The 17,666-nt window shown below is 48.7% G+C and overlaps 1 protein-coding gene across 2 annotated transcripts in view; it reads right to left on the reverse strand.

The window, feature by feature from the left end:
* Mpp2 (MAGUK p55 scaffold protein 2) overlaps window positions 1-17,666 on the reverse strand; it is a 30,284-nt gene that overhangs the window by 2,778 nt on the left and 9,840 nt on the right. For both annotated transcript variants that reach the window (XM_057775471.1, XM_057775470.1), the window contains 9 exons: window positions 4,645-4,797; window positions 4,359-4,508; window positions 3,823-4,050; window positions 2,932-3,063; window positions 2,714-2,819; window positions 2,562-2,630; window positions 2,177-2,338; window positions 1,065-1,267; window positions 640-768 (listed from right to left, as the gene is read on the reverse strand). In XM_057775471.1, the coding sequence (XP_057631454.1) occupies window positions 640-768; window positions 1,065-1,267; window positions 2,177-2,338; window positions 2,562-2,630; window positions 2,714-2,819; window positions 2,932-3,063; window positions 3,823-4,050; window positions 4,359-4,508; window positions 4,645-4,797 (1,332 nt within the window). The remainder of the gene's footprint in view (window positions 1-639; window positions 769-1,064; window positions 1,268-2,176; window positions 2,339-2,561; window positions 2,631-2,713; window positions 2,820-2,931; window positions 3,064-3,822; window positions 4,051-4,358; window positions 4,509-4,644; window positions 4,798-17,666) is intronic.

Raw genomic sequence — 17,666 nt, forward strand, 5'->3', positions numbered from 1 at the left:
TACAGAGAGGTCACAGTGAGCCGATGGCTCAGGGATCCACCTGACTCCAGCCAGGGCTCCCTTCCCTTATATGAGGTGGCGCCAGGATTTGCCTGATACCAGGATGATCCCACAAATGGACAAGTTAATTCCCACCCACCCTATACCTAAGGAAGCTAAGCTGGGAAGCGGTGAAGGAACTGGACAACTGGCTTAACGAAGCTGAGGGTAGTGGTGTTCTAGAGGCTCAGGCTGCGTTTTTGGTCAGGGCCATGGTGTACAGAGCTGACATCAGGTCATCAGAGGATGCAAGCCCAACCCAGACAGCCTCTGTGGAGCAGAGAAGCTGTCGTAACAGGCATGGGACAGGAGATGGGGGCATGGGGGTGGGAAGCCTTCAGCTCAGAACTTGGCAAACCCTATCCATTGGGGCAATGCTGTATCAAGGTCCAGAAGCCTCCCCTGGCCGTCTCTGTTCCACAAGTCTCCCACTGGCTCTCTGGAGCACGTAAGTAGGCCTGGAGTCAAAGTTCTGTGTCCCTGGCTTGATCTGAGACATTGGGCACTGGGTTTCTCTTTCATTCTTTCCTCTCTTCAGATGCACAAATTACTGACTGGCTGCTCTGGCTTCCACCACCCCAGGCGATCAGAGCCCCTCACCGTCAGCTGTTTCGTGGACACGCCGCTCTCCAGCGCAGCCCGGTTCATGGCTCGAAGGGTCTCAAAGTCAGGGGCCTCAATGAATACCACATAAGGGACAAACTCAGCTGTCCTCAGGACCTTCACCGCCTGCAGGCAAAGAAGAGGTGGGAGGCATATCTTCACATGTGTGAGTGACAGGGTGGGCACCTGAGAGTGGATGCTTGGGGTGCCTGGGGTTCTGCGACCTGGGTCCTGAGAAAGACAAACAGCTGGAGACAAACTGAAGGAGGCTGGGACAAGAATCCAGGAAGTCGGCAAAGGGCCGGATGCCTAGCCATAATCGAGGGGAACATGAGCACTAGGAGCCATACAGGGGATGCTGAGGGGAGCAGGGTGTGGGCAGAGGACACTGACGGACATGAAAGGGAAGAGCTAGACAGTACCTGGGGGTTGACGTCCAGCACGCACACCTTGCCGGAGGCAACCACGCCACGGATGGAGTCGATACGCGTGCCGTACAGGTTGCCCTCATACTCGCCATGTTCCAAGTAGCGCCCAGCACGGATGTCGGCCTCCATCTCCCCACGAGACACAAAGCTGTAGCCCTGCCCTTCCCTTTCCGAGTCTTTGGGCCTCCGGGATGTGTCTGGAGAGGAAGCATGGCTGATGGGTGAGTCAAGTCACCCCACCTCAAAAATGCACATGTGGGTTCCATGTGGGTTGCATGATCTCTGAACTCGTCTTCACACATACCGACCCTCATCCTCAGCACTGACATGCATGTGCACACACAGGTACACAAACACACGCAAGACACTTGTCTGGGAGGACTTTCAGAGAACAACTTGCCCAATCTCATGCACACTGATGGTAGCAGAGGCTCAGGAAGGCGACGAACATATATATATGGCAAGGGTCAAGAAATCTGTGCTTAATATTCATTTTTTTTCTTTTTCTTTCTTTCTTTCTTTCTTTTTTTTTTTTTTTTTTTTTTTTTTTTTGGTTTTTCGAGACAGGGTTTCTCTGTGGTTTTGGAGCCTGTCCTGGAACTAGCTCTTGTAGACCAGGCTGGCCTCGAACTCACAGAGATCCGCCTGCCTCTGCCTCCCAAGTGCTGGGATTAAAGGCGTGCGCCACCACCACCCAGCTGTGCTTAATATTCTTGTTCCTGCCTCCAGGAACCGCCACCACCCACCTTCACCTCCCGCTGACCCATCACTTAGATTAGAAGCCCTGTCGGCCATACGGCCACATGCAGTTCAACCCTCTTTCACCAGAGCCCAAGGTAGACACTTTTTTTTCTAACCCTTTTTGCAAGCAATACTTGAGAGAAGAAATCCTGAAATAAAGCCAGCCCCTTTGCCGAATCCCGAGCCTGCAGTTCCCTTCATCCACCCACAGAGGGTGCACACCACACAGCGCTCACCCAAAGGAACCACCCAACCTGATGCCCCTGAAGATGCTCACTCAGTGCTGTTCCGCACCCCTCCACCACCTTCCCTCCTTTCTCCTTTCCCCAGCCCCCCGCACCTCCCGCTTCATGGCCCCCACTCACAGGGCACTGTGGTGCCATAGCGGTCTGGATCCCACAGAATGAGTTTGTTTTTCAGGCTGCGTCGGCCCACACCCTGAGCGCCAATCAGCACCAGGGTTTTCCGGCGGAATGGCGGCATGCGGGCCACCTCCTCGTAAATGAGCAGCTCATGGCGGTCAAACTCTGGGCACAGAGAGATGGCACTGCTCAGCAGGCTGCCCCATGGGGGAGGGAAGGGGCTCTCAGAATGCGTTGAGAGTAAAAGTGCTTGAGGCCTGGGAAACTGAGGACTCAGGCAGGCCTAGGAAGGAGGCTGGCAGCATCTGAGCAGAGTTGACCCCCAAGGTTACTTGTGAGGAAGAGCGATATGGCATATTGGACAACCGGGACAGGAATTAGCACCCACCTGCATTCTTGGTTGTCAAATACATCATTCGCTTCTTCTTCTTTCCCGAAAGGCTGCCACACAGGGTCCCTGGCCACAAGGAAACGAGTGAGTGAAAACTAGGTCATTCCAAGTCTTAAATTGGGACTTGAGACCGGGGTCGGGGCGCCTACCTGAGGTCGGGGTCAGTTCCAGGTCCCGCTTGACAAACGCTTTCCGCTTCTCCTCCAACAACTGGCTGGGGATGAGCCCAGCACTGCCCCCTTCTACGTGGCACGCCTGAAATGGCACATGCCAAAGACCTACCTGGGTAAGAGGACCCTTCGCAGCGCCCCACCCCTTCTACCCCGTTACTGTACTCAGAGACACTGTAGGAGTGCCCAGGGCTCACCTGCCACCAATTGGCATCGTCCTGGTTTACAATCTGAAGCAAGTCCCCAGCGTTGAAACGCAAGCCTGCTTCCTTGCAGGGGATGAGACTGTCGCGGGCGGGGTCATAATCGAAGTGGCATTTAACAAATACCTGAGCACAGGGATTTTGGAGGAGTCAAGGGACCGAAGAGAGAGCAGTCCCCTGGAAGGGTGTTTGGCAAACAGTTCACCCCTCCCTGCCACTCTCCCTGCCTAAAGGAGTGATATCCCCAGGCCTGCTTACCCTGCCTTCCTGGTACTCCCCTTGGCAATTGGAATGAAGAGATTTAAATTTAGCAATTGAGAAACTGCCCAAGGCTGGGTCAGGAAAAAAGAAGCAGATACCTAGGTCGGGGTCACTGGCACCTAACCCTATAGTCTTCCTTCCTCCCTTCAGGAGGGCAGAATTCGGAGAGAGCAAAACCCAAAGAGGAGGTGAGGTGACAGCTTTGACAATCTGCCAAGGAAGCAGCTCCCAGGGCAGGTGACAATCCCACCTTACACAGCCTGCAGGGTGAGGTCTTTGCACACACACATAGGTGCAAAGGCCACAAAGATCACTACATCTCTTTGCACGCTCAGGACACTCCACACAATCTCTTGCACACTCAGATAGGCCTCCCTAGTCATAGAAGCTCACATAGCTCTTGCGTATGTGCATGAATGCCTACACATAAGACATGTCAATGTGTGCTTATGCGCCACACTTGGAGGCTGTGTAGCTGTAATGAGTACCATCAGCCTGGAGGGCTTGCTGGCTCGTCTTCCCTAGATATACAGTTTAGGGTGGAACAGACTAAGAGACCTAGGAGCTACAGCTCAGCCAACTCTTGGGCCTTGAGCTGGGTCGGGCTCAGGGAGACAGGCTCACCTGTCGGGGCAGGTGAGGCTCCTGGTAGCTGGGCAGGATCTTGAGGATGACACTGCCACTGGCGTTGCGCAGGAGCTCCTGCAGCGCCCGGGGATCGCTGCCCACTGGCTGCCCGTTCACTTCCTTGATGATGTCACCAACGTGCAGCAGGCCTTGTTGAGCCACCATGCCCCCATGCAGAATGCGAGCAATCACCAGCTCGCCGCCCTCCACTCGGAACGTCACACCCTGGGGGACGAAAGGAGAGGGTAGCAAGGCTGTGTCTGTCCAGAGTGGCCCTCCCACTCCAGTCCCCACCCCCATCCCCACTCAAAAATCTCCTATTCTAGGCTCAATTCTTCACCTATAGCCACAGCCTGGAGAGGATCCTGAGGGAGAATGTGTATGTATGTGCATGTGCACACGCATGTGTACTCACATTCATGTATAGCTAAGTCTATACAGCCCTTGGATGAACCTGGGCCTAGTCCCACCAGCCCTGTCTCCTTTCTCATTAGTGACTCTCTGTCCCCTCCCCCCAAGCCTCTGATCCTCACCAGATGTTCTCCAGCTGTCTTGCGGATGCCCACCATGCGCACCGCATCAGGAGGTACTGGCTGATTGCTGAACGTAGGATCTAGATCTGGGCTGGGGGGTGGGGTCTCATAGGTCTTTGAGGCCACTGAGTCATGTGTCTCCAAGAGGGACTGAAATGGGAAAAGAAGGGACAATGGGAAAATGCCCCGCGCTGGCTTCCCAACCAACTAGGAAATTGCCGCCACCGCCACCGCCACCACCACCACCACCACCGCAGGCAGCAGGCAGCAGCCAGCAGCTGGGAACCTGGAAGTGAGGCTCCTGGAGGATGCGTGCCAGTTCTGCAGCAGTGCTGCTCTGCTCTGCCAGCTGCGCCAGGTCCCGAAGGATTTCCTGCACCAGCTCCAGGTTGTTATCCCGAACAGCCTCCAACTTCGTCTCCTCCAGCCGCTCGTGCGCCTAGGGTGTGGAAGCAATAGGTGAGGCCAGCCAGGCCCAGGAGTTCTGAGACGCCAAAGAACACTCCTCTGGCCCCAAACCCCTAATCCTTAACCCCCACTGGCAACATCACTCTGTGTCTAACTTTAGTTACACAAGACACACACGTTCATGTGTGCTTTGTTTTCCTTTCTCCAGCAAATGATGATTAACTCTGTTTAGATGACTCAGCAGTTAAGAGCACTGGCTGGTGTTCCAGAGGATCCGGGTTCAATTCACAACACCCACATTGTGGCTCACAACTGTCTGGAACTCCAAGATCTGACATCCTTGTACAGACATACATGCAGGCAAAACACCAATGCACATAAAATAAAAAGGCTCAGTTTATGGACAGGCCAATCTAAAACACAGACTTCTGATTCCATTCTCTTGACTCACATGGTCACCAAAAATCATCAAACTGTCCCCAACTCCCCCAAAATTTAAGTATATGGAGTCAATATCATGGTCAGATGAGACCTTAGACATCTTTTAACCCAAGATCAGAAAGCCATGGAGGTAAAGTAACTTTCCCAGGGACTTGAGCCTGGGTCTCCAGGCTCAGTGTGTCTTGTGGGGAAGGGACAAGAAATCAGTTCATGAGACCAGCAAGATGACTCATCGTATAAAGGCGCTTGTCACTCAAGCTTGTAACCTGAGTCTGTTCCCTGGAACCCACATGGAGGAGGAAGGAGAGAAGTGACTTCACAGAGTTGTCCTCCAACCTCCATGTGCATGCTATAGCATGCGTGCACATACACACACACACACACCATGTTAACATCATAATACTTTTAAAAGTAAATCTCTTTAAAGAAATCAGGGGTGGGATGGCATAACCCTTTAATGCCAGCACTCAGGAGGCAGAGGCAGGCAGATCAGAGTCTGAGGCCAGCCTGGTCTACAGAGTAAGTTCCACGATGTACACATTGAGTTCCAGGACAGCCAGGACTGCACAGAGAAACCGTGTCTCAAAAACCACACATACACCCAAAAAAAAGGGAGGGAGGGAGGGAGGGAGGGAGGGAGGGAAGGAAGGAAGGAAGGAAGGAAGGAAGGAAGGAAGGAAGGAAGGAGGAAAGGAGGGAGGGAGAGAGGGAAGGGATGGAGGGAGAGAAGAAAGAGAAGGAGGGAAGGGAGGGACGGAGGGAGGGAGGGAGGGAGAGGAGGGAAGGGAAGGAGGGAGGGAGGGGGGAGGAAGAAGGGAGGGAGGGAAGGAAGAAAGGGAAGGAGAGAGGGAGGGAAGGAGGGAGGGAGGGAGGGAGGGAGGGAGGAAGGAAGGAAGGAAGGAAGGAAGGAAGGAAGGAAGGAAGGAAGGAAGGAAGGAAGGAAGGAAGGAAGGAATTGGTGCTAGGGGCTCTGAAATCAGGGAAAGGTCCCATTCCCCCATTCCCAGCTGATAGGAGGTCTATGGGTAATGAAGCAATGCCATCCGGGGGTCTATATGAACGGAGTCTTTCCTGCTGCTCATCTGAAAGACAGCCACAGACACTACAATCCAAAGTACATTAGCCTCCTCCGATCTAGAAACCACTGTGCCATTAGCACACACAAAAAGTGTAATATAGTTATGTGTGGTAATATTATCTAATAATCCAAACTCAAGGTTCCCTATTAATCCAAAAGTATCCTTTCTAAATCTATTTTTCTGATCCACTATCTTACCAAGGATCATGTGCTGCTTTTGGTCATCGAGTATGTTTATTCTTCTTCTTTTTTTAAAAAAAAAGATTTATTTATTATGTATACAATGTTCCTCCTGCATGTACTCCTCTATGCCAGAAGAGGGCACCAGAACCTCATTACAGATGGTTATGAGCCATCATGTGGTTGCTGGGAATTGAACTCAGGACCTCTGGAAGAACAGCCAGTGTTCTTAACCTCTGAGTCATCTCTCCAGCCTTGTTTCTTCTTCTTCTTCTTCTTCTTCTTCTTCTTCTTCTTCTTCTTCTTCTTCTTCTTCTTCTTCTTCTTCTTCTTCTTCTTCTTCTTCTTCTTCTTCTTCCTCTTCCTCTTCCTCTTCCTCTTCCTCTTCCTCTTCCTCTTCTTCTTTCTTCTTCTTCTTCTTCTTTTGGTTTTTTGAGACAGGGTTTCTTTGTGGTTTTGGTTCCTGTCCTGGAACTAGCTCTTGTAGACCAGGCTGGTCTCGAACTCCCAGAGATCCGCCTGCCTCTGCCTCCCGAGTGCTGGGATTAAAGGCATGCGCCACCACCGCCCAGCTATTCTTCTTTAATCTATAAAATCTCAGTGTTTTTCAGACTTTTAAAGAGTCTGGGCAAAGGCCAGGAGGTGGTGGCACACGCCTTTAATCCCAGCTCTCGGGAGGCCAAGGCAGGAGGATCTCTGTAAGTTGGAAGCTAGCCTGGTCTACAGAGTGAGTTCTAGGACAGCCAGGGCTACACAGGGAGATGCTGTTTTTCACAGGTAGACTTGGTTAATCATTTTGGGAGGAGTTTACATGAGGGAGCTGTGTCTTTCCCCAGCTTTAAAGCTGTGTGATTGTCCCACTCCCCAGTGATCCTTCTCTAGTGAATCTGGCATCCATCCACTCATGAGCTTTGCCTGAATCTGTTATCCTACCTAGAGCTGTTCAGCAGTGAGTACCAGCCATCCCGTCCAAATTTTGATTGGCATTCTACTGAGAGAGACAGCTTTCCTGGGGCTGGGGAGATAGCTCAGACCAGTGGTTCTCAGCCTTCCTAATGCTGCAACCCTTTGATACATTTCTTTATGCCTTGGTGACCCCTAACCATAAAATTACTTTTGTTGCTACTTCATAACTGTAATTTTGCTACTGTTATGAATCATAGTGTAAATATTTTTGGAGATAGAGGGTTGTCAAACCCTGTCATGGCCCACAGGTTCCGACTAAACCACTCCTCACGCAAGTGCAAGGACTGGATCCGGATCCCCAGAACCCACGTGAGTGCTGGGCTGAAAGAGAAGACAGAAGATCCTCAGAACAAACTGGCCAGACACAACAGCAAGTTCTAGGTTTCCTTGAGAGACTCTGCCTCAATGAAGCTGGTGGAAGAGCAACTGAGGATGATTCCTGACCTCAAACTCAGGCTCCCACACACATGCGCATGTATACCTACTCACACACGTGTGTCAACAGACATGTTAACCATGCATGCACACGCTGAGATGAAAACAGGCATCTTCCACCTCTCCTGTCTCCCTCCCTCCAATCCTCCTTCCTCCTCCTTTCTCTGGGCATTGCTATGAACATTTTATTTTCTTTTTGGTCTAGTGACAGTTTTGTTTAAACACAGTCCTTCCCTTCTCGCTTGCCTACTTGGTGTCTTAAACAGTTTTGTTTGTTTTCTGTTTTGGCGTTTTGAGATAGGGTTTCTCTGTGTAACAGTTCTAGCTATCCAGGAACTCACTTTGTAGACCAGGCTGGCCTCGAACTCACAGAGATCTACTTGCCTCTGCCTCCTTAGTGCTGGAATTAAAGGTGTGTGCCACCACTGCCTGGCTGACAGTTTTTATTCTATTGTGGCTGAGTTAAAGAGTTGTGACAAAGAGTAGGGGGCTGGAGAGATGGCTCAGTGGTTAAGAGCATTGCCTGCTCTTCCAAAGGTCCTGAGTTCAATTCCCAGCAACCACATGGTGGCTCACAACCATCTGCAATGAGGTCTGGTGCCCTCTTCTGGCCTTTGGCATACACACAGATAGACTATTGTATACATAATAAAAAATAATAAATAAATATTTTTTAAAAAAGAGTTGTGACAAAGAGTATACAGCCTGAAGATGTAAAATGCTCACTACCTATACCTCAATACCTTAGCGGAAAATTTTACGTGGTTTTTAAAGTGTTTTATTATTATATGTGTGTATATAAATTATATATAATGTGCTGCAGTGTGGCATTCTATACGTTTTTTCCTATTTTACAGGTGTGTTTTGCCAGCATGTGTGGCTGTGCACCACGTGAAAATGGTGCCTCAGTAGGTCAGAAGAGGACTTGGATCAGTTGTGAGCTGCCATGTGGGTGCTGGGAATTGAACCTGGGTCCTCAAGAAGAGCGGCAGTCCTCTGACCACTTGAGCCAGCTCTCCAACCTGACATATATATTTTGATTGCGTTCACCCCGTGCTACCCCGTCCCCTCCTTCTCCCATGGATCCCTTCCTCTTTATGACTACTTCCAAGTCTTATATGATTAATGAATCAGTGAGCTTCATCAGGACCGGGTAGAGGCTCATGAGTGAGAGGTCATTTACAGAAGCATGGGCACCTTCCCAGTGCCTACCACTGAAGAAAATTCCCCTTTACCAATCATCAACTACCTATAAATCCCTCTCCCCACCCCGCTTTTTTTTTTTTTAAATCAGTGTGTTTATCTATGGCCATCAGTATCTCTTTTGTTTGTTTTGGGTTTGGTTTTAGTTTTTGGCTTATTGTTTTTTTTAGAAGGGGCCTTGCTATATATCCCAGACTGTTCTCAAATCCCAATATTCCTGCCTCGGCCTCCCAAGTGCATCTATTCCCCCTTAACTCTAGGCTATGTTTTTTTCCATTTAATTTTTAATTTGTACATTGATATAGCTCAAATTTCAAACCTACACTAAAAAGTAAGCTGAAAGTCTCAGTTCATCCCTTCCCCACCCCCACACTCTATCCATACACACACCCAGAAGGAATTATTTCATCAGCTTAGGGATTGTGCCGTCTCCACAAGACTGAAATGTTTATTTATTCCTCCTTTGTTGTGGGATAATCTTTTTGTACTCTACATGAAGATATGTCTGTGTTTTGCCTCACCTGCCTAAGGTACCTGATTGGTTTAATAAAGAGCCGAATGGCCAGTAGACAGGCAAGAAAGAATAGAGGGAACTTCCAGGCACAGAGAACTCAGGGTTAGAATCAGGCACAGGAGACACCAGCGAGGCAGGAGGGATCAGACATACAGAATGAAGGAGAGGAAAAAAGCCACGTGGCAGAACATAAGTTAATAGAAACACATCAATTTAAGTTATAAGTTATAAGTTGGGAACAAGCCTAGGCTAAAGACCAAATAAAGACTTATTCATAACTAATAAGTCTCCGTGTCATTATTTGGGGGCTGGCGGTCCAAAGAAAGTACAACAAGAAAGATTTAATACACTCCTTTTTTATTTTATTTATTTTTGATTTTTCGAGACAGGGTTTCTCTGTGTAGCCCTGACTGTTCTGGAACTCACTCTGTAGACCAGACTGGCCTCGAACTCAGAGAGATCTGCCTACCTCTGCCTTTGAAGTGCTGAGATTAAAGGCATTGCACTACCACTGCCTGGCATATTTCTCTTTTCTTTTTTTGTTTGGGATCTTTATTTTTAGATTTTAGTTACTTTTAATTTATGTGTATGGGTGTTTTGCCTGTAAGTTTGTCTGGGCACCACATACATGCAGCGCCCATGGAAACCAGAAGAGGGCATCAGATCCCCTAAAACTGCAGCTACAGATGGTTGTGAGCTGCCATGTATGTGCAGTGCTTGAATCAAACCTGGGTCCTCTGGAAGAACAGTCAGTGCTCTTCACTTCTGAGCCACCTCTCCAGCCCTATTTGTTTGGGGTTTTTGTTTGTTTGTTTGAGACAAGGTCTCACTATGTAACCAAGACTGGCCCGAACTTGCTATGTGAACTCCCAGAGATCCTCCTGCCTCTGCCTCCCAGGTGCTAGGACTAAAGACATGCACCACCACACCCAGCTGTTCTCTGGGTTGCCAGCCTAACAGTTCTCTCCAGAACCCACCCCACACCACACATGGAGATTCCCTTCTATGGCCCTTACGTTTTTAATGACTGCAAGACTCTACTGCACGCCGGGCATCCTACAACTTACTCAACCAGTCTCTGAATATTCAGCTTGTTTCTAACATTTTGCTATTGCAAGAAGACGGGGAAATAACCATGACACAGTGCTCTCTATCCATGGAGATCCTGCAGACATTGCTAGAAGTCTGGCTGGGCCAAGCAGATGCCTCAGATACCGTGGGGCTGCGGCCAACTTCCCTTACCTCCAGCATCGCATGTGAAATGTCTCCGCAGCTCCTCCCAGTACTAATCAAATTTCTGAATGCCTGCCAGTCGCTCCGATGAGAAATGATCCGACAGTGGAGCTTAGTTTGCATTTTGCTTATTATGGGTGCAGCCAAGCATCGCTTCGTATGTTTAAAGACCATCTGGGTATCTACTTGTGTGAACTGTCTGTTCATGTCTTTTGCCAATTTTTCTATTTGATTTTTTTCCCTTTCCCCATTTTTAAATGTTCTCTCTATATTGAGAAGATTAGCCCTTTATTTATGACATCTTTTGCAAATCTTTTTCCTCTAGCTTGTCATTTATCTTTGGATTCTGCTTATGGTGGTTTTTGCCTTGCAAAAAATATATTTAATATGGCTGAATGTATTCATCTTTCATGCATCTGAATTTTGAGGTTGGGAGGGGTGACTCCCATATATAGATCTTCTAGGATGTATAGTTTCATATTTAGGTCTCTGATCTGCTTGGAGTTTATTCTGATACATGGCGTGAACTGTGGATCTACCTTGATATCTTCAAAAATGAATGCCATGATGCCCCAATACTGTTTATTAAAACTCCACAATAGGAGGCTGTCAGTAAAGCGCTCCTGTTTTGCAAGTATGAGGACCTGAAGTCAGATACCCAAGACAAACATGAAAAGGTGGAAGTGGGGTGTGTGCCTGTGATAGCAGCAGGTGGGGTGGGGATGAGATGGGTAGGTAACAGGCAGAAGACCCAGGTTTGGTTCCGAGCATCTACATGGTGGCTCATGACAGATTCTAGATCCAGTTTCACGAAGTTCAGTGCTTTCTTCTTCTAGCTCTTTGGGCACCAAGTATGAACATGTTGCGTGTACATATATGCAGGTGGCACACGCCTTTAATCTCCGCACTTGGAAGGCAGAGGCAGGCGGATCTCTACGGGTTCAAGGCCAGCCTGGTCTATATAGCTAGTCCTAGGACAGCCAGGGCTACACAAAGAAACCCTGTCTCAAGAAAAAACCAACAAAAGTATACACACAGAGAGACAGAATAATACACACATAAGACATAAAGGGGAAGGGAAGGGGAGAGGAGGGGAGGGGAGGGAAGGGAGGGAGAGAATTCTTATCTTTGATAAGCACACTGAAATGCCTAGAGATAGATAACGTTAATTACATCTGAGATTTGCTTCAGCAGAAAGTAGAGCAGGTGGAGGTGTGGCTGAAGCAAGGCTGTAAATTACCACGTGTTGAAGAGGACAGAGTGATGGACGATGGCTCTGGGCACATTTTTTTTTTTTAATTCCACAATGTTTTCTAAGCCCAAAAGATAGGGGAAGTTTTGTTTGGTTGTGTTGGGGGTGAGGTTCCCAATACGTTGCTGTGCTGGCCTTAAACTCTCAGCTTCCTACGCCCCTCCCACCTCGGCTTCCTAAATCCTGGGATTACAGGCATGCATGAAGCAGTCACCAAACCCAGTTTCATACAGGGAGAGTTTAATTATTTTATTACATTTACTTATTTTATTATGTTTTACTTATTGGGGGAAGCATGCCACAGAGTGCATGCAGAGACCAGGGGACAATTTTCTGGAGTCAGTCTTCTGAAAAGAGACCTTAATAACATTTCATAGACAGACACGATGTCTGCATACAGCAGGTCCTTTCCCCTTTCTCTTTCCCAAACAGGGCAGAAACAAACCTGTAGAGGGGAAAGCCCAGAGCACAGTGAGAGAGAGCTTGCCTGGAGCCTAAGAGAGAGAAACTGCAGTGGCTCTGGGTCACCTCTGTGCCCAAGGCTAACGCTGGGAATCTGAGGCTCAAGAGGAACAAAGTCATAGGGGCACAGGAAAGCGACCACTGCAAGTCAGCGCAGCTCTGGCCCAGGAAAGTGACCACAGCAGGCCAGCACAGCTCTGGCCCAGGAAAGTGACCACCGCAGGTCAGTGCAGCTCTGGCCCAGGAAAGTGGCCACTGCAGGTCAGTGCAGTGGCTAAGAGGATCCAGCTCCGACCCAAGTATCTGACTTGGGCTCCTGAGAAGTTGCTCCTTTGGGTTTTAGCATCTTCTGCTACATGGATAGAAGCAGGACAAGCCAAGCAGGCTAAAGAGACTAACCTGACCAACAAAGGAGTCAGGCACCTCCCAGCAACTCACCTTCTTGGACGTAATGATGATAGCTAATCTTGGCTGGCAACTTGACTACATCAAGAACCAATCAAAAATAAGTAGTGGGGCATGGCTGTGAGGATCTTAATTAGATCATTTGAGGTGGGAAGGCCCACCCTAAATCTGGACCACACCTCCCGGAGGCAGCCCATGGAAAAGGATGCGGGAGAAAGAAGCCTTCACCTTTTTGTCTCCTTGCCCTCACTCTTGCTGGCAGGTCCATGCACCCTGTTGCGAGGCATTCCCTCACTGGTGTTAGACTCTGCTTCTTCAGGACTCCAATGTAGACCCACGGCCAGGAGCGCTCTGGGAGTTCCCGAGGACTCCAGCACCTGATTGCAAGGGCTGGAGAGCCAGTCTCATGGACTGAACTATGGGATTCTTCAGCTTTCCCTCAGGAGACAGCCATTGTAAGACCTTCTAATAAATCCCGTGGGGTGTGTGTGGGTGTGTTATTTATATATTCATTCTACCGGTTTTGCAGTTTTGTTCCTGAGAACTCTGACTACCACAGTGGCCTCTGACCCCATCGAAGGCTGCTCCATCTCTATTCTCATGACTTCTGCCTAGAGCCTTACCCACAGGCAGACCCAAGCTCAACTTCCAGAGCCCAGAGAAAATTCTGAATATGGACCCATTAAATACAGAGCTAACATTTCGGAGGGTTGAAAAACATCTGCCTCACCAGGGCTGAACTCTCTTAGCCTCCATCACAACTGCCAACCTCTGGGAGCCTTAGGAACTCAAGAGTTAGCTTACAATGCTAAGTTCATGATGTGCTTTCATGATGGGTTTATGCCCAGTGACTTGGAAGTTATTGGACAATATTCTCTATCTAACCACAGGCCCCACCCACCACATATCCATTGCCTGTATTCATGATTCCCTGGCTTTCTGTTTACCTCTCTATATGGATTCTACACAGTCCTAAAGGCAATATAATTTGTAGCTATTTTTTTTTATTTTTATTTTTTAAAGAGAGTCAAGCTATATACGTAAAATCCTAGGTGCCTGGTTTGGGGTTTTGTTTTATTTTGTTTACAATTTATTATGAAAATTTACTTACTGAGTGAAAATCTTCTTTATCTACTACTTTTTGTTAATTTTACTAGGAGTGATTTTTAAACTTACTGTGTATTAGCATTTGCCCTCACGTATGTATGTGTACCATGTTTGTGCCTTGTGCCTGAGGCAGCAGATTAAAGTCTTGGGTAGCCTCGAACTGGAGTCGCATGGATTCTAGGAACCAAACCAGGGACCTCTGCAAGAGTGGCAGGTGCTCTTAACTGCTGAGCCCTCTCTCCAGCCCCCAAGAGATTTTTTTTCTTGTTTTCTGTAGAAGTGACTGATGTAAACATAATTATTAGAGACGCTGACCCAGGAGAGTAATTTGAATGTCCATGGTGACCACGTGTATCTGTTTTGATCTCAAACCATCCTCAACATGGCCTGGGGTGTAGCTCGGCTGGTAGGGCGCTGGCCTGGCATGAAGGAAACTGTGGGGATCCCCAGCATATGGTAACCAAGCACAGCTGTGTATACCCCTAATCCCAGCACCGGGAAGGCTGAAGCAGGAGCTCAAAGTCAGCCTCAGCTACATAGTGAGGTCAAGGCCAGTCGAGGCTACAGGAGGCTTTATGACTCACATACCCCCCCTCCAATGCAGGGGCCAGGAACTGGGGCCAGGGACATGGTCAGTTGACAGTAGAGGGAACACTAGTAGCCTGGTTCTGCCAACTCCTGAGCCAGAGCCAACAGCAGGCTTCAACCATAGATCCTCCACAGCCATCTCTCTGCAAAACCCTTTCACCCTCTGATTCCCAGAGTTCCGATCCTGGCAGAGGACAGAACTCTCCCTTGACCTCTGGGCTCATAATTAAACTCAAGAACTGAAGCAGGTGCCAAAGAGCAGTGTTCTAGAACTCTCTCTCCCATCAGGGTTGAGCAACAGTGATTTGCTTTGGCTATTGGGACATCAGCAGAGGCTTGGCAGGGTCTGTGACCTGGAATTTGTTCTCCCTGGACAGAGAAAGCACCATGTGGGAAAGACGGGGCCACCTTCCTACAGGCTGAGAAACTATATGGAGAGAGACCCTGTCACCTCAGGCATTGCAGTCTTCTGAGCTGAGACAGCAGTTGTGGGCGAGGTCATCTTAGGTCACCCAGCACCCAGGTGAGCAAGCCCAGCCCACAGAAGCCACCCAATCTGCCTACAAAACCGCAAGAACTAAAGCACAGCACATCGGGGAATCTGGGGTGTAGCAAAAGCTCACTGGTGTAGGGAGTTCCCCACTGCCATGCCTTCCCCTTACCACACACACCCTTGTCAAGGCTCCAATCTCATTGGCTTCCCTGTTCCCTCATTGTTCTAGAGCCCTGGCTTGTTCGGCAAGCTCATCCCGGGCAGCCTAACCACAGGACAAAGCCTTCTGAGGAATTCAGGCTGATGGAAGATTATACCACAGGGACACGGCCACATTCATAGCCACCGCTACATCCGTTTGACTCTCTTACCAGACAGGCATGCCTCTCCTCACTTCTCAGAAGAAACAACTGATACCCAGAGATCAACAGACTATGGCACCACAGGGTCTGAACCTGAAATGCGCCCCCATGGGTTCATGTTTTTGAAAGCTTATTCCCTAGCTGGTAGCACTGCTTAAGAGGGCTGTGGGACCGTTAGGAGGTTCCTTAGATCTACCTATCTGGCAGAAGTAAGACACTAGGAACAGTCCAATAAAGTGACAGCCCGCCCCTAGTTCCAGCTGTTCCCTGGTTCCTGATCCACAGTGACGTGCTGAGCCTCCATCGCGTGCTCTTACTCCCAAGAACCCTGCCAGGACAGACTGCCCTGAAACCATGAGTCAGAATAAGGGACACCCCAAAAGTCAGTCAGGGGGGTCTCTGACTTTAGCCACGGCTCTTTGCCCTTCATCATGTGGACTAGTTCAAATATCGTCTTCCCATGCTTCCCTGCAGGCAGGCGAGCCTGCTCTTAGCAACTTAACCGGTTCCTAAATGCCATTCGCCTTGGACTGTTCACCTTGGCGTTATCTGCCTCTGAAGCACCTGTTGCTGGATCCATGTCAGCCCTCCCAGATGCCAGGCACCTGCTATCTACAGCCAACCCTTGGACTTAGGAGCTGCCTGCCACGCTCACCCTCAGAACCTTTAATTCCCTGGGTTTGCTTCCTCAGGCACCCCATTCTTGGCCCCAGCTCTACCCATCCCAGGACCCCCCCCCCCATGCCTATCATATTCTCAGAGACAAAAGTCAAGCCCAACTCCTCAAAGGCAAAGGAAGGAGGCAGCTTACTAATGACTACAAAGAGTTTAACCCGAATCCCTTGAGGGCTCTGAGGTACCAAGATTTTGCAGCTGGATCTTTTTATTTATTTATTTATTTATTTATTTATTTATTTATTTTTATTTTTCAAGACAGAGTTTCTCTGTAGCTTTGGAGCCTGTCCTGGAACTAGCTCTTGTAGACCAGGCTGGCCTCGAATTCACAAAGATCTGCCTGCCTCTGCTTCCTGAGTGCTGGGATTAAAGGTGTGCACCACCACCGCCCGGCCGCAGCTGGATCTTTAATCATGCTGGGAATCCAGGAGACAGGTGTTGAATAGATGATCTGAAGAATGAATGAGTGAGGGAATGAATGAGTGAGGGAATGAATGAGTGAAGGAATGAATGAATGAGGGAATGAATGAGTGAGGGAATGAATGAGTGAGGGAATGAATGAGTGACAGAGCCAGCAATCCCTCTCTGGAAATCTGTCAAGTGCTTGGGCAAGGCCATCGGGGAATGAATGTTACTGAGGAAAGTCACACTCTGAAGGAAGCTGGATACCACCCAGCCCTGACCCTGTGACCCACAGATGTGGCCTAACCCATACAACCCTGAATCCAGCTTTGGAAGGTTACAGATGTTGAGGCTCAAAAATTCATGCATTCAGCACTTCCATTGCCAGGTCCACCCCAGAGAAATCCTCACATTGTGCATAAACACACGGATATAAGGACATTTTCATCAGTGCTGTCCTTTTCAGGGAAAAATCTGCACCACCACTCTCATCTCCCAGAAGGGAGACACCAGACTCTGCACTCGACACACGTCAAAATTGGAACACAACAGTTCAATGAATCTCACCATCTTTACCTATACTTAGATCAAGAACTTTACTCCCTACATAAACTAGAAATCTCAAAGACAGAAGCAGATTATACTATCATTCCATTTATGGGAAATTTAAAGGCATGGATAACAAGGGCATATTATTAGTGGCTAAACCCATATATAGATAAGGATAGCAAGCATTCTGGGAAATGACATCACCAGTGTTTACCCTTGGGAAGGGACAGCAGTAGAAATCAGTAGAAATGGGGGGGGGAGTGGATTTAACAAACAACATTTGTATTTCTTCAGCAGAACGAGTGAAAGCTGGAGAGAGGGCTCGGCAGTTAAGAGCACTTCTTGCTTCTGCTGAGGGACCCAAGTTCGGTTCCCAGCACCTACATCAAATGGTTCACAACCCCTGCAACTTCAGCACCAGGCAAGCTAATGCCCTCTTCTGGCTTCTGGAGATACCCATGCACAAACATACATACACATAAAGAAATGCATATATTTTTAAAAGGCTTTAAAAAGAAAGCCAAAAATAACAGTCTCAGTATTAATGTTACGGAG

The sequence above is a fragment of the Chionomys nivalis genome, chromosome 7 (genome assembly GCF_950005125.1).
Source record: "Chionomys nivalis chromosome 7, mChiNiv1.1, whole genome shotgun sequence".
NCBI classification, from domain to species: domain Eukaryota; kingdom Metazoa; phylum Chordata; class Mammalia; order Rodentia; family Cricetidae; genus Chionomys; species Chionomys nivalis.